The sequence below is a fragment of the Megalopta genalis genome, unplaced genomic scaffold, assembly GCF_051020955.1.
Source record: "Megalopta genalis isolate 19385.01 unplaced genomic scaffold, iyMegGena1_principal scaffold0435, whole genome shotgun sequence".
Classification (NCBI taxonomy): Eukaryota; Metazoa; Arthropoda; class Insecta; order Hymenoptera; family Halictidae; genus Megalopta; species Megalopta genalis.
Genome location: NW_027476504.1, coordinates 60,220 through 85,651, shown reverse-complemented (window position 1 = coordinate 85,651; position 25,432 = coordinate 60,220). Strand labels below are relative to the sequence as shown.

The window sequence follows — 25,432 nt, the reverse complement described above, 5'->3', positions numbered from 1 at the left end:
CCAAAATCCAGAGAATACTGGAAAAGATTTTTCTGCCGCAAAATGGATGACACGAGCTTTCCTGGTTTCCTTACGAAATAAAATAAGCGACGATTCTTTCGTTAGGAAAATATAACAAGCCATATTTATTTATTTGTTTATTCGTTTTCTTAATAGTTTGTTATAGTATATTCGCGATTTATTATTTATTGTTACCTTTCCCAAAATCCAGAGAATACTGGAAAAGATATTTCTGGCGCAAAATGGATGACACGAGCTTTCCTGGTTTCCTTACGAAATAAAATAAACGACGATTCTTTCGTTAGGAAAACATAACAAGCCATATTTATTTATTTGTTTATTCTTTTTCTTAATAGTTTGTTATAGTATATTGCGATTTATTATTTATTGTTACCTTTTCCAAAATCCAGAGAATACTGGAAACAATTTTTCTACCGCAAAATGGATGACAGGAGCTTTCCTGGTTTCCTTACGAAATAAAATAAACGACGATTCTTTCGTTAGGAAAATATAACAAGCCATATTTATTTATTTGTTTATTCTTTTTCTTAATAGTTTGTTATAGCATATTCGCGATTTATTAGTTGCGAATATAGGAATGTTTAAATACTGCATAGCGTATTTGCATAAAATGAAAGAAACGTCGGGAAAGTCAATTTTTTTATTTTCTAATTAGGATTGCAATTTCGAAAAATAATCTGAACAGAATTAATGATACTGCTTGCGACGATATCTCACACTATAAAATTAATATAATATTTCTATCTTACAAACTTGACTTTATAAAAGATACGTTCTTCGAACAACCGACGGTTTTTGATTTGTTTACCATGTCCGCCACCATTGGCGCACCATTTTGAAGAAACCGCGTTGATAACCATAATAAGACACGCTACTATTGTAAAAATATAAATGTGGTGCCGCGATATCTTCGATATAAAATCAACATTTTAATGTTTCCGGATTTTTAAAAAGATCGATTTTGCAACGAAAAATTCTGAATAAATTTTATATTATCAATATTTTTATATTATGTTAATTTAATATTTTCAATATTTTAATATTAATTTAATATTATCAATATTTTAATATTATGTTAATTTAATATTATCAATATTTTAATATTATGTTAATTTAATATTATCAATATTTTAATATTTTGTTAATTTAATATTATCAATATTTTAATATTATGTTAATTTAATATTATCAATATTTTAATATTATGTTAATTTTATATTATCAATATTTTAATATTATGTTAATTTTATATTATCAATATATTTAATATTAATTTAATATTATATTATCAATATTCTAATATTATGTTAATTTAACATTATCAATATTTAATATTATGTTAATTTAACATTATCAATATTTAATATTAATCTAATATTATATTATCAATATTTTAATATTATGTAAAAAAAGATGGCTTTCTTTCAGTGACATACCAAATGGTCTAAACAAAAATGAATTTGCTTAGAAATCACATTTATCCATCCTATCCGTCTATACAGGATTATGTCATCACCAGCGGTCTAAACCTAGTTCCGCTTCGATAAGCGAAATTCAAGCCAACGCTCGGCCAGTGTTGTGCCAGTCAAGCTCGCCTCTCATTGGTCAGCGTCTTTCATTAATAACTTGTAAACTAAGCTGCGGATTGCATTTTCGCCAAGGAAAAAGTTACACTTGAACTGACCTCAGAAACCCTTTGAAAGTAACATAATTTTGGAACACCCTGTATATTCCTTTAGGTAAAAAAAGAACAAGAATCGAAAGAAAAGGGGGGCCGTGCGACGATCGAACGACGCAATACGGATTCCGGTGTTTCGCAAACCGGCGTGAAATTTGCCATGACGTGTACTCGAAGGAAGTTTAGCAATCATTTTGCTACGATTAACGGTCGAATTTGTCGCGACGCGATAACACGGATTGTCGGAGCCGCGATCACGGTTGTTTCTTCACTCGCCGTGCTGCTGCATCGCAATCGGTTATCGTCCGTCGATGAGTAGACAGTAACATTGCAGGATGTTCTTCCGGAATAACCAAGTAGGAAGCAATGGCGGTAATTATGCAGTTTGAGGGGGGAACCATCTCCGATTTTAGTTATCTTGAGACATGTTGTCAACGGCATCGTTTTAAACGTTCTATTAGGTAGGTTCTTTTAGTTTTTGAGACATTTGCAAAAAAGGGGATAGAAATACGATCAGAATAGGAATTTAATGTAATAAGAAATTAATGCAGCAGAGATTGAAAACTGAAATCTACGACCGACTATAAAACATAATGATGGATCTGTATTAGTTTGGGGCTGCATGGCGTCTAGTGGAGTGGGAAACCTTGTGTTCATCGATGAGAGATAATGGATATTAATATAAATATATTATATATTATTATTGTTAATTAATTAATTATATTATTATTATTATTTAATATATTATATTATATTTTATATATATAAAATATAATACAACGAAATACTTAAAAATTTTGTAGGAAAATTTAAAAGCAGTGTATCAAAATTGAATTTACCTAGCGATTATTGGTTTCAGTCTGACAATGATCCGAAGCATACCGCTAAAATAATCAAAGAATAGGTATTATAGAAAGAATCCCCCTTTAAAATTCTAAAAATCTACGCAATATGCTTGTCATTAAAATCTTACTGATAGTTTTAAAAATATTGAATGTTTTTTTAAAAAGTAGATTTTTCAAACTGATGTTCCACCGCTAGGCGCGTGAGTAAAACTCGATCCGTGATTTTAGCACAAAATGTGCTAAAATACCTAAATGCTACCCAACGAAGAAAGTAGCGTCAGCCTTACAAGAAATTCGTGAAGGAAACAGTACATATATTTAGCACGCAGTAATTCGAAAATATATTCGTAGTATATTATAGTTATATTTATATTTATATATAAATATATAACATATATATTATATAATATATATATATATATATATTTTATATATAATTTATTTATTATTATATGTTATATAATAATATATATTAAATATAGTATATAAATATATTATAATATAAATATATATATATATAAATATAATATATAATATATAGTTATATAATATATAATAATATATATTAAATATAGTATATAAATATATTATAATATAAATATATATATATATAAATATAATATATAATATATAATAATATATATTAAATATAGTATATAAATGTATTATAATATAAATATATATTTATTATAAATATATATATATATAAATATAATATATAATATATAGTTATATTTACCCTACGAATAGCGATCTACATATGTACCGTGTTCGCGGCTCGTCGTTGCCACTTGCGAGCAGAACGAAAACTTCCAGAATCGACTGTCCCGAAACTTGTTTCCTTTTGTTCTGTGTATACTGGTTATCTTAGCGTATCGGAGGCTTTCGACGAGATTTACGATAATGATCTCTGAAGAAGCGCTGCTGGAACACCCTGGTAACCAGAGCGACTCAGGCTTTCTGTTAACGGCAACTTCAACCGGTTGCTTCTGCAGTTTCGTGCAACATTGTCGTCGTCGACTGACCGCAATGAAACACGAGCGAAGTTGGGCCGCAATTACAACTCATTATCCTATTCGGGTAATTAGCCGTGAAGGGGGCGCCGTTCAACCTCCACTGTTATACCGAAAGAGCATAGGATTGTTGCCGGAGCATTGTCACTATTTTCGACGAAACATTCACTGTTATAAATACCATCCTTTTTTATCGTTCTCGTTCGAAATTTGTTAAAACAAACAAGACACTGTGGCCCCAGTAACGTAAAATGCCTTTATTATATATGGCACTTCGTATAATAAATTTTTATTGTAACGGATCTTTATATTTATTTTTATTGTACGGGTCTTCCTGCTTCACCGACCGATCTTACGGATGTCCCTACCTACCTTGCCGACCTGTTTGCTTCACTTCCGTTGCCAAATATCCTAACCTCTATTATCCTATCGACGCTTTCTTATATAAATAAGAAAGTAGAGATAGATAAAGACTTAACACCTCTTTTGCTCTACAATTCTCATTTACTCTCTTTCTGCTGTGTAATATACTATACAGGGTGTCCCAGGTTTTAATGTTCAAACTTTGTTAGCGTACTCTATGGCACAAAGTAAGAAAAAAATAATATATTATTATATATAATCGATATAATATATATTAATATATATATATATATATATATATATATATATATATATAATATAATAATAATAATATATATTAATATATATATATAATATAATATAATAATAATAATATATATATTATTATTATTATATATAATCGACTAATATTTAACATTTGATTTGAAATTTCTTTTGTTTCCGACACAGATTTGTTTAGGATTATTGCGATATAATATATATATAAATGTGACCAATTTAAATTGTGGACTGTGAGCACGAAAATGTAATATTAGTTCGAATGTTTCGTTAAATAGTCTATAGACTATAACGATACCGAATAAATAAAAGTTAACTTCGCTATAATTTATTTAAATTCGTTCAAATTTCATTCATATCTATCTTCTCCACCTATTGTATATTTGTTCACGGCCGATACCTTTGCTTGCGCGCAGCCAAGATATTCGCAAAAAACTTACTTCGAAACAACCTTACCCAGACCTAATCTAGATCTTATTCCCAAACGTATTCTTATAAGCTGTAATTTTTGTTACACCGTTTCTAACAATATTTTCTGTGTGTCTTTTTAATGCGGATCAATTGCCAACTAGAAAATGTTAACGTGTTTCGGTTAAATTACATTCACGTCATTTTCCGGAATTTTGTTCATAACAAAAGCAAATAAGATAATAACCTAGGGCTTTCGACATTTTATTATGCATCTTTTTGAATAAACAAGAAAATACATAGTCTTTTATTTTTTCTAACTATCAGTAAGAATTTCGAAATTTTCCTTTAATTAACATATTCTTGAGGTATCATAAAAAGTGAGAAATGAAGAAAGAAATCGATTAAAAAAAATATTTAAACCGAAAGCTCTCTTTAATTATTACGTTTCCTACAATTCGTATCGCCATGAATGACTTTCTTTTCAACTAAACACGACTACTCATCGTGATTATTGCACAATTGAAAAATTCGTGTAACTCTTTTTTTTTTTTTAATACATTACAGTCCTGCGATGTTTTACAGCGTTTACACGTATAGGTTACGTACGGCTTACACTGGTGTGCACTGGGTCTGGATCAAGTAGAATTAGTCTTTTGGATCAGTTAGATTAGATTAATTAACAATAACTGCGTGTAGGTCTGGTTTAACATTCTAAATGTCATCATTTGTTTTAAAAAGTTCACCCGATACGTAAATTGCTTAGCGACCTCCGACGCCGTAATTATTCGTCATTGTAATGGATTGTCCGGAAAGTTCGTGCCGATTTTCGGTAGGTAACGTGAGAGACCTAACTGAATATATATCACAATTATTGAAAACAAATGACATGTGTACATATTCTAAAAGAATATTTATATCAGCCATATTTGGAAAAAAGCTTGGTTACGATTCGTTAATTTTGATCAGTTTTGTACGCCTTAGAATATGGTGGCAAATAAAGTGCATTATAGGCATTTAATGCTTTTCTTTTTCCGAAAGGGCAAAAATGCCACACAAGCGGCAAATAAGATATGCGCTGTTTATGGCGAGGATGCTGTAGCCGAAAGAACTGTGCGGAAGCGATTTGCTCGGTTTAAAGCTGGAAATTTCGACCTTGAAGTTCAAGAACGCCCAGGTAGGCCGTCCACCACAGACGAAGATATGATTAGAACAGAAATCGAGAATAACCCGCGCTCAACATTACGTCAATTAGCAGGAATGCTAAATAAATCAAAATCAACCATCCGCGATCATACTGTGAAGTTTGGCTCCAATATCGAAATGAGCTGCGTTTTAATTGTCCTAAAAAAATCGGCACGAACTTTCCGGACAACCCAATAGATATTCATCCCCATGAATCGGGATAATCGATCCGAAAAAATAACGCGTGAGAAGATCTCGCGACGAGATCCTCCGAGCAGAATGTTCCTGAAACGTAGAGACGCGCGCGAGCATTATCTCCGCTCAAAAACACCTGCGAACGATCGCTCGAGCTCCACGATTCGTAAACATAATGTGCGCTTTTTATTGTATGCAGATAACGCATTCCAGGCGCCGAGAGAGATCCACGTCGAAAAGTCCTTGGCAGTCTCACTCGGCCCATCTTCCTCGAGCAGCGCAGCGATTGGTTCGAAATGGCTTTACGCCATTGTTTAAACGCTCCAAGGTCTTCCACGGTTCATTCTTCGCACGTTCGCAGCTGACAATTTGTAATTTCTCTCGCCTTACCACTTCTGTCGTTTACGCTCTACACGATACGAAACGTGAAACAGGATTTTGACTTGACGCGAGAATACGTCATCGGTCGCTAACGGGATAGAAAGATCACGGCTGCGGTTGTTGAAGCCATTCGGTTAGAAATACGACGGGAGCGTGTGCTTCGATATATTGAATAATTATAATAATTATATTTATATTATTATATTATAATATATTATTTATATTATTTATATATTATATATTATATTATAATATATTATTTATATTATTTATATATTATATATTATATTATATTATAATATATTATTTATATATTATATATTATATTATAATATATTATTTATATTATTTATATATTATATAATATATAATAATAATTATAAATAAATTTATGATTGCTTGCGACTGTAAAACTCCGTAAAATCGCCATAAAATCTCTTTTATAGATAAGATGTAAATAATAATGTAAAAATATCATAAAATGATAGAGCTACTTTAGAACATACCAGTTCTAAAACTTTACTAGTCATTTGGGGGAAAAATTACAATATCGTTGGTTAATAGATTTATTTAATACGTTTTTCTTCGCAAATAAAGCAAAACAAAACACTTTCTCCAGTATAAAATCTAAAAACGACACAATTATGTGACAAAATCATAGTACCTACAGCACTTGTAGACTTATTCATTGCTTGCAAAAGTCTTCTTTTTTGGCGTGTATTTAGAACAGGAGTTTAGTCCTTTTGATTATTGTCTCCATAATTTTCATTTAATGGCTTAAAATTAGAGAGACCAAATCGGGAACGCTTTAATTTCTCTGTAATGTTTCTGATTGGCGTGTTGACTTCAAGAAATACCATTTTGATAGTTTCAACTCTTAAACATCTAACAGATTCTTAAGCCAGTGTTGCCAATTATAATAACAGAGGTGCTACAACATCAATTATAATTAATTATAATTACAATTATAATAACAACAGTGCTACCAACATCGTAGCATCATTATAATCTAAGTTAAGTTCTATCATTTCGGAACACAGTTTAATTTCTTTTTAATTTGATGCTTGAGAAAACCTCTTGCTTTATTTCATTAATAAACAAATATACAGGGTGTCCCAGGTTTTAATGTTCAAACTTTGTCAGTGTATTCTATGGCACAAAGTAAGACAAAAATGTTATGTAAACATAGGTCATATAGAGCTTTATTAAGAAGTTATAACAAAAATTCAGAATAGGAATAGTAATCAACTTGCTGTTACTGCGAGCATTGGCTTGAATAGATCAACACATACCGTGTGTTTATGTAAGCTGTGTTTATTAATACATTTCGAAATGTATTAATAACCGTTGTTGACAACACATGATTGACATCGATCGAAGATTTTTTTTTATTTTTTATTTTTTTTTTTAGTTGATTACTATTCCTATCCTGAATTTTGGTTATAACTTCTTAATAAAGCTCTATATGACCTATGTTTACATAACATTTTTTTCTTACTTTGTGCCATAGAATACACTGACAAAGTTTGAACATTAAAACCTGGGACACCCTGTATATTAAATGAATATATTAATCACGTGATATTTTAATTTCTTTTCCACCAGCTATCGAACTTTTAATGGAACTTTTTAGGCACGAATCTTACGTACCGAGCCCTAGCAGGATAAGCCATTCTAGCGAATATGTAACAGGCATCGAATTCCACCGAGCCGAGTCTACTAACTGTGCATCTTCGAAAACGAAGAGTTGGCAATTTTGCCTTCTCGAAATTTCTTGGAGCGCGCCTGAAACGAGAACGAATATGCTCGGAACAGACAAAAAAATCCAGCACAATTATCACCGTCTCGACGTTCAGACGAGGCTGATGCGCGGAACCGTCGTTGGCTGGCTCGTGTGGGCCGTGTGTCCGCCTCGTTACATAGTGGCGTGTATGTATTTGGCCCGATTGCCGCGCCAACAAGATTACAGCATTATTTGCCTAATGGTCATAATATTTATATATCGTTCAGCTACAATAGAATGGAACAAAATAAATACATTTTAACATATAGCAAATCAAAATGGTCTTGATTTAAAAAAGAAAAAAAGAGAATCATTTGGAAATTTTATATAGCGAACTTTTTCAATATTTAAATACTGTTTAACTTTTATATAAAATTATATTATTATATATATATATTATTATTATTATATATATATACTATTATTAGTATATTTATTATTATTATAATTATAATTATATATAAGTATAATAATTATTATTATTATTAATATATATTATATATAAGTATAATAATTATTATTATTATTAATATATATTATATATATACATATATATATTATATATTATATTATTTTATATAAAATTATTTATATAAAAGTAATGGCGAATACTGCACCACACTTCACTTCGTGAAAATAGCTAAATATATATTTAAGCATTTCTTGACACCTAATTTATTATAGAGTAATATCTAAACATTGATAAACAGGAATAAAGAGACGTTCTGGGGTACAAAATCGCAGCACTTAATTACTTTCGATTTTTTGTTCTATCAAAACCACAGAAGAAAATAAAACAAAAAGCTGTAAAATTACCTTTCATACCTACTATTACATTCTGCATATGTTTTTATCTCCGCTGTAAACGCTACTATTGTTGGTGACATAATGTTACTCTAGATTAGTTGTATATGAGCCGTTTATTTTGAAAGTGGTATAAGTCACTTTGTTTTTAAGTCGATATATTTCAGGGTTTGCGTTTTAACACGTTTAAAAATATGGATGCTAACTTTCGAGAAGATTTACTTGTATTTGTTATCTGAGGATACTGATATTTTTCTCGGTATAAATAATTTCGTATAAACATTAAAAAAATCACCACTTTTCATTACGGTAAAGTGACTCAAGCCACTTTCAAAATAAATAGTTCAGAAAAATGACTGACATATATTAATTTTGTCCGACGTATTTTACTGAAGTGATGTTTTGAAAGGACAGTGATTGACTAAAATTGTTGAATAAATTACACATATAATAATAATTTATACCATGAACATATTTAATATAAAGGTTTGATGTAAGTATTTTTGTATTTTAATATTCATAAAATACAAAAAAAGTACATTTTGAAACATAAGTATAAGTAATTTATATGAAAATACATCGGTTCAATTTCATTGTCGTCATCGATAGGAGTGATTAAGTCCTCGGAAATCGTGTTTCGTTTCAAATTTTTTAAATAACTGTGGTATATTTGGGTATATAATTAATTGGTATTAATTAAGCAATTAATAATTGGTATATAATTAAGCAAGTCCATCATGCCTTTGTATTTTGCTGAAGAAACAGGACGAGATCCAGCGTATAACGGATCCATTTCTATTTGTGAATAACGCCTAGGTCTTCCTCTTTTTGGTGACAAATCCAAAGTTAGAAATTCATCTTTTTCATCGAAAGTTAGTTTATAAAACACTTTATAGCCACTTTCGCCACTTTCAAAATAAACGGCTCATATACATACATACATACATTCCAGCTACATAAGAAAAAAGTTCCACTCGTTTTTAGGAAAACGAAAATGATTATAATTTTGGCGCGCCGATTGCGCTAAATACATACATACCCCGCTGTGCGCCATGAATCGAGCCGGTTCGCGCGAAGCTCGTGTGCGAGCGAGCCAGCAGGGAAAATATTGTTTCGGCCGGAAAGAACAATTACGAGCGGAATAAAGTTGAACGAGGCTCGAATAAATTGTCGGCCGTTTGGAGCCGGGGTAGGCAACGTTCCGGAGAGCTGGATGTTTCGTCGAACCGGCTTTTGGCGCATAGATATTCGTAGTGACGTCAATCTTCGTGTATCCTCGAGTATCTGTCCGTCGGATCGCCAATTATTGCTCTATCTGGTCGCGAACGTGGTCCCGTCACGAGCATCGTTGCCGTGCATTCCTCCAAATGTCACGTGACCCCCGCCGGTGACGTCACGGATAAGCATCGAGCAGAGTATAGGGATAGAGGGCAGCAGGGTTGCCAGGGACGCTCTCACGTCTGCGATTGGTCATGTCGCGTCGGTCGACCACCCTGTCCCCCCTACTCCGAATCTGCTGAACTGCTCATCCGTGACGTCGCGGATAGAGTCACGTGACGTTCGAGGGAATGCACGGGCAACGAGTTCTTCTCTCGCACGTGGACTGATCCGCCGAGAGAACTAGTTTGCGATCTACCTGAGTCTCGGGGCCAACCTACGCTCCCTTCTTCGAACGGAGGAAAAAGAATGCTACAAATAGGCTGTACAGGTCACGGATGAAATTCGGGACTGTGGAACAAGCTTCGAGCGAATTTTCGGAAGATCTAGACGCAGCTGTTGAACTTTTCTGATGGTAATTGTTAGATTGCGGATTCGATGCATTTGGGAGAAAAGTAATGTAAAGTTTTGTGAAGACGTGAGAACATTTTTAATAACGTTATTATGCTATTTTCAACTTGCCAAAATTAATGGAAAAAACGAGCTGTTTTTATTTCATTTCTGTAGTGACTGGACGAAACTCCCTTTTTATGTTTGTTGTGTATCATGTATCTTTGTAGCTTTATTGCAACAGATGAATATGCTTTTTGCTTCATGTGTATGTAGAATGTTTATTAAAAGTTGCTTAACGAAACATATATTTACTAAAAAAAAATTAATTAATATTAATTGTGAAATAATAAAATAAGGTGAAACGACATACAATTATATTAAATTAAATTAAAAATAAATTACATTAAAGATACATGTACTATAGATCATCATTTGTAGAACTATATGCTTCTTCAGAATTTTATATATTTTCATACAATATTGATGTCTTTCTTCAAATTGTTTTATCCGTCGAAAAATTCCCTTCATCAAGAACATTAATATTGTTAATTTTCGCATATTTCTCAACAAAAATATATTAATTCGTTGAATTCGCTTTTTTAAATGTCAAGGTTATCCGAAGGTCATGATACCACAGGCCGTTGAATTCGTGGTGTTGGCACGACTTGCGGTAATATGAAGTAAAAAATATGCCATGCCATTCATAAGAATGAAGATGACCTAGATTTTTCGCAACAAAACAGATTTTTCTGAAATTTTTTATACTGTAGTCCGTAACTAATTAAAAAACTGATTAACTTTTGCTCGGAACACGTTTGTCTGTCGGAAGTGATAAAAAAATCATGGCTATAGTTGCGTGGGGCATCCCGTATATGATCTTATTAACACGAAACATTTAATAAAATTATTATATTATATATAATATATTATTAATATATTAACAACCTTTATAAATAACGATATACAACGATACAAATATTACAAATGCTAGACCAAATATTCAATTTGAATCTTTGATATATATTATTATATATTACATATATATTATTATATATAATATATATATCTGAGGGTGACTTAGGAAAAATTTACTGTATTTAGTAAAAGTCAGTAATATTATTGGACGACATTATCGAACAAAAATGTCTTGCAGTACTAGGATTAAGTTTCAAATTGAATATAATATATATATATATATATATATATATATATATATATATATATATATATATATATATATATATATATATATATATATATAGTAGCAGATAATTTATCTTATAATAATATTACTGACTTTTACTAAATACAGTAAATTTTTCCTAAGTCACCCTCAGATTGTTCACAAAAACGGACAATTTTGGAAGAGGAGATACGATTACCGATTGCCAACAATTATAAAAACGAGAGCCGCAAGGCTCGAATAATCGTACCCCGTTTTCCTAAATTGTCCATTTCTGTGTACAATCTGAGGGTCAATTGGGGAGAATTTACTGTATGTTCTAAAAGTATAGGATGAATAAAAAAAAAACATTAACTGACATATATGTATAAGTCAACAAAAATTAATACTATCGATACATGCCTAGTACGCGTGTTACCATGTGCAAAATTAAGAAAACAACAGCAAGTACTGTAAATAAAAATTTTATGTTCCAGTCGTTTTGAGGTGTGCTTCTTTGAAATCGTTTAGCCGCGTTAATGATTAATAAAAATGAAAATAATTATACCACGCAGTGACACGAATGTTCAATTCGTACAGTTTTTTCTTTTTAATTTTTAGGGCACTTATGGAACGGAACTTTTTATCGCTTTTGGGTTGGAGTTAGCTTTTGGGGCTCTCTTGACCCCTAGCGCGGCGATACGATCGCAATTTTAAGCTTGTGCATGAGAATTATTATGCTACCCTGTCTATTCAAGCTGAAAGATAAGAGAGAATGAGAGAGAATATCACCGAATTGATGCGAAACGTTGATAATATCCTGGTTCTCAAGATTCCAGGACTCAAATGTCGAAGCAGTTGTTAATTCAAAATCGCGATCCAGCAACACAAGTTATTAATAATCTTCGTTCGAATGTTCACAGATCGTTACTACCAGTACCAGCTGGATCAGTCGAGAGGCCAATCGTTGGTCGACGATGGATCAATCGAATTCTCCTACTTGTCCGACGACGAGGATCACGAGCTGGCTAGGGAGCGCCGGGATGTGCAAGATAAGCTGGACACATTGGTACTCCATGACCGATACACTTCGACACCAGTGCCTGCCTTCCAGCAGGCTACCTCGGAACAGCCCAAGTCGCAACCCCAGCAGCAGCAAGAACAACCGGATCAACAACAGTCGAAGCAGCAGCAATTGCAGCAGCCACAACAGCAGTCAGAAGTAGCTGTCGACACTCGAAACACACCGGCGAACGTGTCCTATTCGACGGACACCGGCGAATCCTCAACCGTCTCCTCCGCTTCGACGACAACAAAGGCGAAACAGGAGAACACTAATGTCGTCATCTTCCCGCAGACGGCCGCCAATGCGAATAAGACGTGGGTTAGTATAAAGTTTAGCGCAGGAGGCTGTGAGAATATATAGGATAGCAAGAGCTAGGTCAAGTTTCTGGAGGAAGTCTGTAACAATAGGTAGGAGAAGCTGGAGATGAAATTGGTGAGAATGTCCAATTGGAACTGATAGGAAGAGCTAAGCTATATTTCTGGTCAGAGTCTGTGAAAATAGGAGGAGGTGGATATGAAATTGGTGGGAATGTTCAATCAGAACTGATGAGAAGAGATGAGCAATGTTTCTGGGAAGACTATGAAAATAGGGAAATAGCTAGGAAGGAAATTAGTGGGAATGCCCGATCAGATAGAAAGGGCTAGGTAGATACTATGAGAAGTGATAGAAAGAGCTAAGCTATATTTCTGGGCAGAGTCTGTGAAAATAGGAGGAGGTGGATATGAAATTGGTGGGAATGTTCAATCAGAACTGATGAGAAGAGATGAGCAATGTTTCTGGGAAGACTATGAAAATAGGGAAATAGCTAGGAAGGAAATTAGTGGGAATGCCCGATCAGATGGGAAGGGCTAAGTAGATACTATGAGAAGTGATAGGAAGAGCTAAGCTATATTTCTGGGCGGTGTTTGTGAAAACAGGAGGAGGTGGATAGGAAATTGGTGGGAATGTTCAATCAGAACTGATGAGAAGAGATGAGCAATGTTTCTGGGAAGACTATGAAAATAGGAAAATAGCTAGGAAGGAAATTAGTGGGAATGCCCGATCAGATAGGAAGGGCTAAGTAGATACTATGAGAAGTGATAGAAAGAGCTAAGCTATATTTCTGGACGGAGTCTGTGAAAATAGGAGGAAGTGGATATGAAATTAGTGGGAATGTTCAATCAGAACTGATGAGAAGAGATGAGCAATGTTTCTGGGAAGACTATGAAAATAGGAAAATAGCTAGGAAGGAAATTAGTGGGAATGCCCGATCAGATAGGAAGGGCTAAGTAGATACTATGAGAAGTGATAGGAAGAGCTAAGCTATATTTCTGGGCAGAGTCTGTGAAAATAGGAGGAGGTGGATATGAAATTGGTGGGAATGCTCAATCAGAACTGATGAGAAGAGATGAGCAATGTTTCTGGGAAGACTATGAAAATAGGAAAATAGCTAGGAAGGAAATTAGTGGGAATGCCCGATCAGATAGGAAGGGCTAAGTATAGATACTATGAAAAGTGATAGGAAAAGTTAAGCAATGTTTCTGAGGAGATTGTGAGAATAGGTAGGATGAGCTAGGAAGGATAAGAATGTCTAATAAGAACTGATAGAATTGTATAAAATAATCACAAAATAACTGGTAGCGGATGGCATTTTTGGAGAGGAACCTGTAAGAATTGGTGGGAGAAGTTAGAGAAGAAATGATTGGGAATGGTCAATAAGAGAATTGATGCGATGAGCTAGCAAAGTTTTTGGAAGGAACTGAACAAAGTTTATCTCTAAAATCTCTAAAAATGTGTCTCAAAAAGAAGTAAGCAAAACTTTGGAAAGAAGTGCAAGAAAAATGATCTAAAAGAGTGATCGATTATTCTTAAAAATTCAATGAATATGGGTAGGAAATTATTGGGAATGGTCAATAAGAATTGATGGGAGGAGCTAGCAAAGTTTTTGGAAGGAACTGAACAAAGTCTATCTCTAAAATCTCTAAAAATGTGTCTCAAAAAGAAGTAAGCAAAACTTTGGAAAGAAGTGCAAGAAAAATGATCTAAAAGAGTGATCGACTATCCGAAAATATTCAGTGAATATGGGTAGGAGAAGTCTATGAGACATAGGTGGGAGAAGCTAATTGGAGGATTTAGACAAGATTTATTACTAGTTATACTAATTTATACTTATATACTTATACTTATATACTTATATAATATATACTTATTTTTATTACTAGTTTTACTAATGCTGAGATTTCTATTTTCACCGCAGGTCGGGCAAAACGGGTGGATGAACCTGTCGAAATGGGCAACCGCACCGGAGAGAACACCGACGGAGGCGAACAGAAACTCCGCAAAAGCTGCGACAGAGCCGACCAGCGAGGCTGCGGACGACAAAGACGAGTCCGACAGCAATCTCGGTGACATTTCGATTGAGAAATTCTCGGACCTAACGAACAAGACTCTAACGCAGCATAACATCACGAAAATGGAGTACGACACGCATCAATATTACAACAGCACGTTCACCATCGACGAGGCCGTGGGCAAAAAGTACTGGGTGGACATAGACAATCATCCGGAACTGAAGGTTAATTATCTACTCAGCCAGAGTCATCGCCGAGCTACAGTAAGTTCGCTTTATTAACACACGATGACATAAAATTCATCAATCGGCCGGTCTGCAGCGTTCGTACCAATTACAATGACCTTGAACAACCTGCCAAGAAAAGGATTCGATGAACCGTGCGACGTTGAAAACAAGTTTTCGAAAATGATCACAGCTTGTGACTGGAAGATCATTCGATAACCTTGCGACGCTTTTATTATATTATATTATTATTAGTACTATTAACGGCAATATTTGTTGTTTCTGTCTAGACCGTCAAGCTGAAGTTCGACTTCCCATTTTATGGACACAAAGTGCGCAACATTACTATCGCCACCGGCGGCTTCCTGTACACCGGCGAGTATGTTCACAGTTGGCTGGCAGCTACACAGTACATTGCCCCGTTGATGGCGAATTTCGACACGCGTCTGTCGAACGACAGTTTCGTCAAGTACGCTGACAACGGTGAGTCTTCGGCGGCGATTGTGCGGCAGGTGATCGCAAAACAGGTCTAATAAAAATGGCCTGTGACTATCGCAGTCGCGTTTGACACAGGAAACCTCTCGCTCTGGGGGATAAATATAATCGACGACGACGGTCAATTGCAGGAACGGCGTTTACGGTTGAATGGGAGAAGGTGTCCCTCCACGACAAACCGGATGCCGGCGCGTTCACCTTCCAGGTGACTCTGCACCAGAACGGCGACATCGTGTTCGTCTACTCAGTGATCCCTCTGATGGTGAAGAAGATCGAGGACACGGCGCATCCCGTTAAAGTTGGCCTCAGCGACGCTTACATCATGGACAGAATAGCGTTCTGTAAGTATATAGTCTCGGCCTCGAGCTACCGAACCGTGGCTGTCCTTAAACTAATTTCGTTTTCGTCTCTAGTTGTTCGCAGAAAGACCATATACGAGTATCACCGCGTCAACTTCAACCGGCAGGACATCAGGAACTGGACCGTGATCTACCTGAACGCGTTGCCCACCTGTCTGGAAATGGACAACTGCAAGGATTGCTTGACCAAATTGAAAGACTTCGACTGCAAATGGTGCTCGTTGCTGAATCAGTGCAGCACGGGGACGTTCAGGTCGCGGCAGGACTGGCTGTCGAAAGGTTGTGAAACCAGGAAGATCAAGGATGTCGAATATTGTCCCTTAAGGACCAGAGCGTACGAAGAGCACGAAGAAGAGTACAATCATGTCGTGCACATGCACTCCGAGGAGACCGTCACCGTCAGCGAGATGAACGTGGAATTGGCTGGAAATCCAAAATATGTCTTCCAGAAATGTAAATTAAACCTTGAAAATCATTAACAATTTGCCTATAGAATAACAGAGATTTCAATGATTTTATAATATTAGAAAGAAACTTGAAGAAGGAACTTAGTATATATCGTGTTAAAAAATTGATTAAGAGATCCGATAGGTTGTATGTTAAAATTATGTAGTGATAATAGTAGCAGTAGTAGTAGTAGCAACAGCATTAGTAATAGTAAGTAGTAGTGCTAAAAATACAAAACACAAATAAAAAAAATAGCACAACATCTTCATCTGTACATAAGTAAAACGAAACGAGAAAAACAAACTATCTTTTATCAGTTATATTAAGATTGAAGCAATCTGAACAGGACATTACCAAATGAAACTATTCAAACCATAAAAACAACAACAACAAATCTTGTTGCTCCTTAATATCTTTGGTGTTTCGGTCCCTATCTTACCTCCTCACTTACCCTCCTTTTCTCAAACCACTTCTGCTCCACACCTTTCCCTTCAATCCTCAGCAATTCACCCAAATTCATAGGTTTCACTTTCTCTTATCGTTTTCTTCCCAGTATCTGTTCATTTTTTCTTCATTTCCACATTTTAATCTTACCATTACTGTTATATTCTTTCCCCTTTTCCCTCCTATTTCAGATATCTCAACCAACTTGCTACACTTGCATTCTTGCATCTTGGTGTACACCTCGAGTTCCGTATCGTAGCCATTTTTTACAGCTTTTGTACTTCTACATCCCCTTTCATTAAGATTATCCAAACTTCCCATCGATTTCTTTTTCATTCTTCTCTACCTGTTTCCCGAGTGTCCACCTTTCCCTGTAATATTCTCCTTTATTTATTCCATATATTATTCATATTTCTCTACTTTCCTCTTTTTCTTCCTTTCAACCAGCATCACTGCACTAAGTTGTTTACTTATTCTTCTCTGATATTTTCCATCACATTTAACCGCCCATCTCCTCGACCTGATTCTCGGTTGTTGAAATTATGTATATAGATTTATAGATGTATATAGATGATTGTTTGCATACTACTCTGTACGAAATGTTTATTATGTTCGAGAACAATTTCATTAATAAACGCGTAACGATTGGTACGAACACAAATTATGATGCAATGGAAGATACTGGAATTACTAGTTCAATGAACAAGGATCTGTAAAGGCGACGAAAGAAAAAGTCGAATAAAAACGACGCGACGAGTTGACTTGTCTTGTCCATTTAACTGGTTAAGTAACGTGTTCATTTACGTGAACTAGTTTTCCGCATGTTGTCCATAAACTTGAATGGTTCTCGCCTATTAATGAGCATCTCATCTACAGAAAGAAGAAAAGTTACTGAATATTACAAAAATTCATAATTTTATTTCATTGTTTCATTTCTAGCTCGGAACAGCAATATGAACATGGGAGTTTCTGGAATAATTGGAATCCTGATGGTGGTCGGTCTGGGCGTAGGTTTAGTGGGCTGGGCTGCATACGCTTATCGCAATCCTCACAGTGCGTCCGGGCAGATGTTAATTAGGGTAAGGATTCGACACATTTGTAAACGTGTTTATGAACGCAATATGCATCAAAAAGTTTTGATGAGTTTATATTCTAACTTTCGTGTTTGCTTGTTTGTTGTGCAGTATCGACCAAGCCAGTGGAGTTGGCGAAGAGGTGAGGCACGTTACACGGCGGCAACAATTCACATGTGATCGGACGTTGCCCCGTAAAACGCAGTCAACAGCTAGTAAAGAACTGTCGGACCAAATTTCCTACTAAATGTGAAACTGTACCAAGTTTTTACGCACGAGACCGTTTGTCCGTAATGATGCGACCGTCGCACCGTTGATTGCCATATCAGAACACGTGAAATCTGTTTTGCCGACGTTAAAGGAACAAGCATTCTCAGCTTGTCGCATTGTTTCCGAATCAATGGCATTTGAATCGCTGACGACGAGCTCTTCTAGAACAGAAACAGGAACAAAACTTTTCTAAAATCTAAAATGTTGGTGTTTCATTGTTCTTAATGTTGCGCTAAACTCGTTCATCCTGATTATTTTTGACGACGGTGAAACGACCATCCGTACCGTTTTCGTTTTAAACGATCTACGAGATTAATGTGTTTATTTTGTTTCAATTACTCTTCATATTATTGAACGTCTCGCAGGGACCTCTGTTTACAATGGTCTCTTGTTCGTTCGAATGAAATTATTTCTTTATTCTTTTCGATTCATCGTAGTGAACAAATTTCCGTTACATGATTTTTTCGAAATACAGTAATGCCTCCCTAAATGACGTAATTTTGGTCTGCCATGAACGACGCCGTGATATTGTCACGGCCCTGTAATTTATCGATATTCTCGCTACGCCGACACTAAGGCGACACTATACTATACGCGACACGGCTCCTTTGACTCGAATTCCCGGAAGACAACTCATAATACAATGATACAACTTTTCTGAATGTTAACATTTCAAAACTGATTTTTTTTACGAAAAAAAACAAACGAACCGAGCCATGTCTGTTCCTACTGTCGTCGAACGTAGGTTCGAATAGCATAACTTTACTGATTGATATTTTCTTTCGAACGACATACATGATATTTCATACATTAAGAATCAGTTTTTTTAAATGCTTTTTTCGCAAATAAAATAAGTCACTTGCTACGTATAATTAAGTATGGTCTAAAGCATGTCATGTTTGGTATCATTTTAATTGGAGAAATCTAATCAATGTATTAAAAAAATTTTCATATATAAAAAATTAGAAATAAAAGAGTTTAAGTTATCGTTTTTATTCTAACATTACAATGTATTCATAGTAATGTACACCGGCATGCTGGCCGCTATCTTTCCAGATAGTTTCGTTCGAATTTCGTTCTATCTTTCTCTCGCACACACACGAGTTGTGTCGGCAACTATAAAAGCGAGTCGCGAGGTTCAAAGAATCGCGACTTCGATTCTTAAACCGACTGGTTACAATTCCGACCCGGCGACAGTTAGGGAGAAATCACTGTACCGTCCTCGAATTCGTGATAATATGAACGTTATCTGGACCGATTCCGGCGTTTTAATATTATTGCACGAAAACATGCATTCGAGAGAGTCGCGCAAGCAAGCAGTCATATAGTATGTTTAAGGTAGGATACAAGCTATCCAGGGAAGGCAAATGTGACTTTAACGTATTAAGTAGAGATACGATTACGGATAAGTACTAATTAAGATAAATCCGAAGTGAATTATACACCGAAAAATTGTTGAAATATGACATGGAATCGTCGAAAAATGCAAGATAAAATAAGAAAAGAGTGCGAAGAACATTATTAAATTGCTTATTGTCTAGACATTTGTGTGTAACGAGAAGTGCATAGATCGTTTTGTCCCGAGAACGAAATTAATCAGGTTGTACAGTTTACGCGATTCATCCTATAAAGACGAAAGCGTGAAAGCGAACTCAGAACATTCTCTGTCGGATAGAGGTTGCCCGCGAAAATACCAAACTGATCTCCGCAACACATACTTTCTCGTAAGATTTTTTCCTGAGGTCGTTGCGTTCACGAGCAACAACGAGCAACAACGAGACATGCTTCAAGAGCGAACGATAAAACGAAAAATGGAAAAAAATAACGACGAAAGGAGACCGACCGGTATTATTTTTGTTGACTTCACGGAGAGACGTTCGCAACGTTTCCTTGTGTGGTAATGAGCCGTTCGCGTCGTCGAGAAACGAGCGAGGAACCCCTTTGCTCGGAGTATCGGGAGCGTTTTTGTGATTTTAGTATCATGTGGTATATCTTGTTATTGTTTAAGAATTCTTTTTTATCGTTATATGCACCGCAGTAATTGTTTATATATATATATTTATATACGAGATATAAATATATATAAACGCCGCGACATGAGAGAGCAATGTGTTAAAGAAATCAACAAATCGAGTTGATGAGTAATCATCGAACAACCAAGTTCCGATCTAGCCTGTCTCGAAGCTACGGTTCATTTAATACGCGAGAACGAAATTGCGGGAGAGACTCGTGGATTTTTGGAAAAACATGCGATTCTATCGAATATAATATGGAGCGTCTATTGCAACACATCGATGCGTTTGTGAACTGTAGTTTCGTTTTATGCATTTAAGCAAATTTATAAATAATTATATATATAAATATATATATACATAAATATACAGATATATTTTACGACAAATTTTTCAAAACACGAGCACCTTACATTGTAACATGCATGAGAAAAGGCAACAATGGAAAACTCATATGTATCGATAACATTAGGTCACCAATGTATATAGTAGTGCATTAAAGCAATATAATTTTTATGTAATTGTAAGTATAATTAATGTCTTACAAAAAAGGTGCCTTCGATCGACTTTTTGATCCGTTTTATCGGCGATAGAATATATTGGGTAAATATTTTCTACCGAATGTCTGAGAAAAACTTTCAAATGTATAAAATCGGTAAATTGTAAGCTATAGGAGAGATCCTCTGTCTACTGTGAACAGCGACGATTACAAGTATCAGACGATCCTTAGTGTAATATGTATTTGTATGGCAGCGAATTTTTATATTTGTAACGATGTAGAATCGAACGATTCTTCGAACCATATTGAAGAACATCGTCTCCGTACCATGAAATTATCTAGGGAGAAGGAAACAATTATAAACACCACGGTTAATCTTTCTTACATAATTGTGTACGATTTTAACTCATAGTTTGTGATAATAAATATTACAATTATTACAATAGAAGTTGATTTTATTTTATGTTCACTCTGGTTTTATAACTTCGAAACTTACATTTCTTTCGCATTATCTCCTGGAGCTTCGTTCATCATTTTTCTATCGCAGTCATCGTTACCAATATTTAACATATTCAAGCTTCTTACTTAGCGAGAATTGAGTATACTGTATACTTCATTTGTGTTATGGTAGCTTTTATGATTTCCCTAAGTCTGTGACACAAACATTGCATCCTATAGACTTTTCTATCGCATAATTGTTTAATATAAGTATTTAGAATAGAAGATTTTTTATAGCTTAGAGTCGGAGTTCATTGTAATACTTAATCGTAACGTTCCAAGAACCGAACCATTTCGTAAATTAATTAATGGAACAATATTTTAACACAGTAAATAAACGATATTTTAATAATCATTATTGCAGGCTATAAAATTATATCCAGTAGTAATTATTTTTTTAGCAATCGAAGTTTTAAATTTCATTTATTATATTTGAATATATATATATATATTTGCAGCAGAAACCTTGTTTCCAATTTAAATTGTATTACATTTCAGTTACACGTATTTAGCCTCTCAATTTATTGATTTAATATTATATATTTCTTCATTAATGTCGTAATAATAATTATTATAGGTATAATAGCTTCATTTTCGCAATTAAAAAAATGCTGCCAAAGATCAATAGCGTCTTATCACGCTGTTTATCGATTTTACGTAATATTACGTAATATAATTATTATAATTATTTTATTCAATTATTTCAACTTTAATACCTTCACTTCTGCAGTTAAATAATAAAAAAAAAATTGTGGTAAGAGCCGCTAAAGAGCGACAGTGCCTTACCAGTTATGTGTTTTCCATCCTTGTCTAGGGGAGTGCTAAACATCTCTCCTTTCATATTACACAAGGAACGGTTGCCCGCAGCCGGCTTATATAGAAACAACTCGGTGGCGAGTACTAGCGAGAAAGTACATTTTCTTGAATAACTCAAGAACTACCAACTTTATTAAAAAAACGGTAAAGACATTTTTTACTGACAATTACATAATCTATCAAACTATGTACTTTCCAAATTGATTTGTCCAATGCAAAAAATTTCTGACATATACGTATAGCGGGAATTTTGGCTGCGACATGGAGGAGAGGGTGGATGCACGTGGAGGCAAATGCAAGACAAGGGCTGTGATGTTTAACCCTTTGCACTCCGCGCTGTCCCCTCTTGTGGGACACAGCATGCTCTATAAAAATTGAAAAACCCATCTTTGTCTTTGTTTCATAAAGGTTATGAAAATAAAAGGACCATGAGAAAGTCTAGAAAAATCACGAGAATACAGGAAATATGTTTAAATTTCTATTATTAATGGTATTATTGTATTATTATATTTTATTATTATTGTATTAATATATTTTATTATTGTATTATTGTATTATTATTTATTTGTTATTTATTATTTTTCGCAATTAATTCTCTTATTGCCTTCATATAATATTCAACATTGTTAGTAGAAATGAAATATACAAGATACTCGATGTACCTAAATTCGTGAAAATGATGTTTCTCAATTTTCTTTTGTATTTTTTATATAAATTATACAATTTCTATCCGATGTATCCGATGTATGAGAATACAGAAAATATGTTTAAATTTCTATTATTAATGGTATTATTGTATTATTATATTTTATTATTATTGTATTAATATATTTTATTATTGTATTATTGTATTATTATTTATTTATTATTTATTATTTTTCGCGATTAATACTCTTATTGCCTTCATATAATATTCAACATTGTTAGTAGAAATGAAATATACAAGATACTCGATGTATCTAAATTCGTGAAAATGATGTTTCTCAATTTTCTTTTGTATTTTTCATATAAATTATACAATTTCTATCCGATGTATCCGATGTATGAGAATACAGAAAATATGTTTAAATTTCTATTATTAATGGTATTATTGTATTATTACATTTTATTATTATTGTATTAATATATTTTATTATTGTATTATTGTATTATTATTTATTTATTATTTATTATTTTTCGCGATTAATACTCTTATTGCCTTCATATAATATTCAACATTGTTAGTAGAAATGAAATATACAAGATACTCGATGTATCTAAATTCGTGAAAATGATGTTTCTCAATTTTCTTTCGTATTTTTTATATAAATTATACAATTTCTATCCGATGTATTCTGTTGGATAATGTTTGCAGGAAAGGCACTAAACTTTACATACAGAAGAACATAACTTCGAATTTTCTAGATGCGTATAAATGTCAAATCGTTACCGCTGCCGAAACAAGGACGAGCAAAACCGCGATCATAATAAAGCGTTCTTATACACACAAATTTACTTACACACACATGTTCAATCGTACGTGATTGTTCTTAATATACGACGCATATTTCATCATATTTTCTTAGAATCAAAGGGACAGTACTTTTTTCGCGTTTTCATGCGACGTTTAGCATCATTTCCGTGATTTTCTCGCAATTTTATGCCGCGAGAAATGTATTTTTCTGCATTCCCAAAAGATTTTCGTACGATTGGCTGACGAAACGGTAATAGGAGCCATATTTGTTGTTGTTGCCTTCTTCACAAACCGAACAACGTAGCACCTTGTGCCTACAATCTTACAGAGGATTGCTGTCTTCTACCGACCGGCAAGCCGTAAGCAGCTACAGGTGAGTGCTTCCTTCAACAATTAATATTGTGAACAATAAAGTCAGTATGTTGCCGCGAATGATGCAGAAATTAATAACCGAAGAATTAATAATCTTTCATTTTCTATTATTCGCAGCTCGGTATATATGCATAAATTATATTATATTATTATTATATTTATATATAATTATTATTATTATCGGTATATAAATAAATTGCATTTTTCGAAATTTCTCGATTTTTACTACGCGTCTCGGTCGCAAAGTGGTACAAACTAATTCAAATTCGATATTTTTCATGCATTTTCCCCTCAACTCTTCGTTTGTTTCTTTAAGAATTTCTGTAGAATACGTTTTTTTTAAATTTTTTATACCAGTTAGTTATTAACAATTATTCTTAGTAATAATTTTTCGTAAATTCAGTGGTGTATTGCTTTGTTTCTGCATTAATTCACGGTATTTCGATTTTCATCGGTTTTTTGCGCTTCTGTTTTCGTAATTGTATCATCTTATCCACTAGTTAACTCGACTATATTTTTGTACGTTAGTGTGACGTCAGAAGGGAACCATTTTGAACCACCTTGAACCATTTTGTTTTCGCGGAGCGAATCATGGTTCGGAAAGCAATCAACTTCGATCTTACTGAGACAACCGGTACGCATTAATTTGTGATAGTTCTCAATTTTTTCAATTTTAATAGCAACTCTGTGACAAATTCGAACTGCAAAAAATTTTGCAATACGATTATATATAGGTAGTAGAGCTGCTAAAATTTTTTGTCTTACAATTAAATACATTGGAACAATTTTATTCGTTGTAATTTTTCTTTATCAATAATGTGAATAATAATGTAAATATTGTATTTGAAAAAATTAACTTTGTGAACATTTCAGTGGTAACAGCGGAGGAAGCTTGTAATTTTCTCGAAATCCGCCATATTGACTTCACCGGTGCCATGGAACGGCCATCTTGGAATGGCTAATTTGCGTGCCCTACAAATACTTGAGAATAGAATTCTCAATTAATTTGTGTAAGATTCAAATATATTAGTCGACTTCGCTTTCATGCTTTATGCTTATTGAACTTTTTCATCTTTCTGTTCTATTATTTGCTATTTTCTAATTATTTTCATTACCTTTGGGTTGAAAATTTTGTTGTAATTATTGAAATTTAAGAAATTTCAATCTTAACAATTGTAAATTAGAAT

At 33.9% G+C, this 25,432-nt stretch overlaps 2 protein-coding genes, 1 long non-coding RNA gene and 1 other non-coding gene across 9 annotated transcripts in view; 3 read left to right on the top strand and 1 right to left on the bottom strand.

Moving 5' to 3' along the window:
• The window catches only part of LOC143263268 (plexin domain-containing protein 2-like), a 99,112-nt gene extending 77,558 nt beyond the window's left edge, over window positions 1-21,554 (top strand). Inside the window, exons 2-8 of the mRNA XM_076528377.1 lie at window positions 12,811-13,271; window positions 15,190-15,546; window positions 15,798-15,990; window positions 16,134-16,343; window positions 16,416-16,814; window positions 18,192-18,331; window positions 18,437-21,554. Of these exons, the coding sequence (XP_076384492.1) occupies window positions 12,811-13,271; window positions 15,190-15,546; window positions 15,798-15,990; window positions 16,134-16,343; window positions 16,416-16,814; window positions 18,192-18,331; window positions 18,437-18,505 (1,829 nt within the window). The 3' untranslated portion in view covers window positions 18,506-21,554. The remainder of the gene's footprint in view (window positions 1-12,810; window positions 13,272-15,189; window positions 15,547-15,797; window positions 15,991-16,133; window positions 16,344-16,415; window positions 16,815-18,191; window positions 18,332-18,436) is intronic.
• A 793-nt stretch (window positions 21,555-22,347) lies between these two features.
• On the bottom strand, window positions 22,348-22,452 carry LOC117225861 (U6atac minor spliceosomal RNA). The gene has a single exon (XR_004491637.1). It is a non-coding gene; the product is annotated as a U6atac minor spliceosomal RNA (small nuclear RNA).
• Window positions 22,433-22,966, top strand: LOC143263267 (uncharacterized). Its single transcript, XR_013036776.1, has 2 exons — window positions 22,433-22,564; window positions 22,663-22,966. It is a non-coding gene; the product is annotated as an uncharacterized LOC143263267 (long non-coding RNA).
• A 1,022-nt stretch (window positions 22,967-23,988) lies between these two features.
• LOC117228511 (protein no-on-transient A-like) overlaps window positions 23,989-25,432 on the top strand; it is a 28,015-nt gene continuing 26,571 nt past the window's right edge. For 4 of the 6 annotated variants that reach the window (XM_076528370.1, XM_076528369.1, XM_076528368.1 and 1 more), the window contains exons 1-3: window positions 23,989-24,246; window positions 24,774-24,879; window positions 25,119-25,255. The gene's annotated coding sequence lies outside the window, so the exon portion shown is untranslated. The remainder of the gene's footprint in view (window positions 24,247-24,773; window positions 24,880-25,118; window positions 25,256-25,432) is intronic. The other 2 variants (XM_076528372.1, XM_076528371.1) reach the window with 1 other exon arrangement.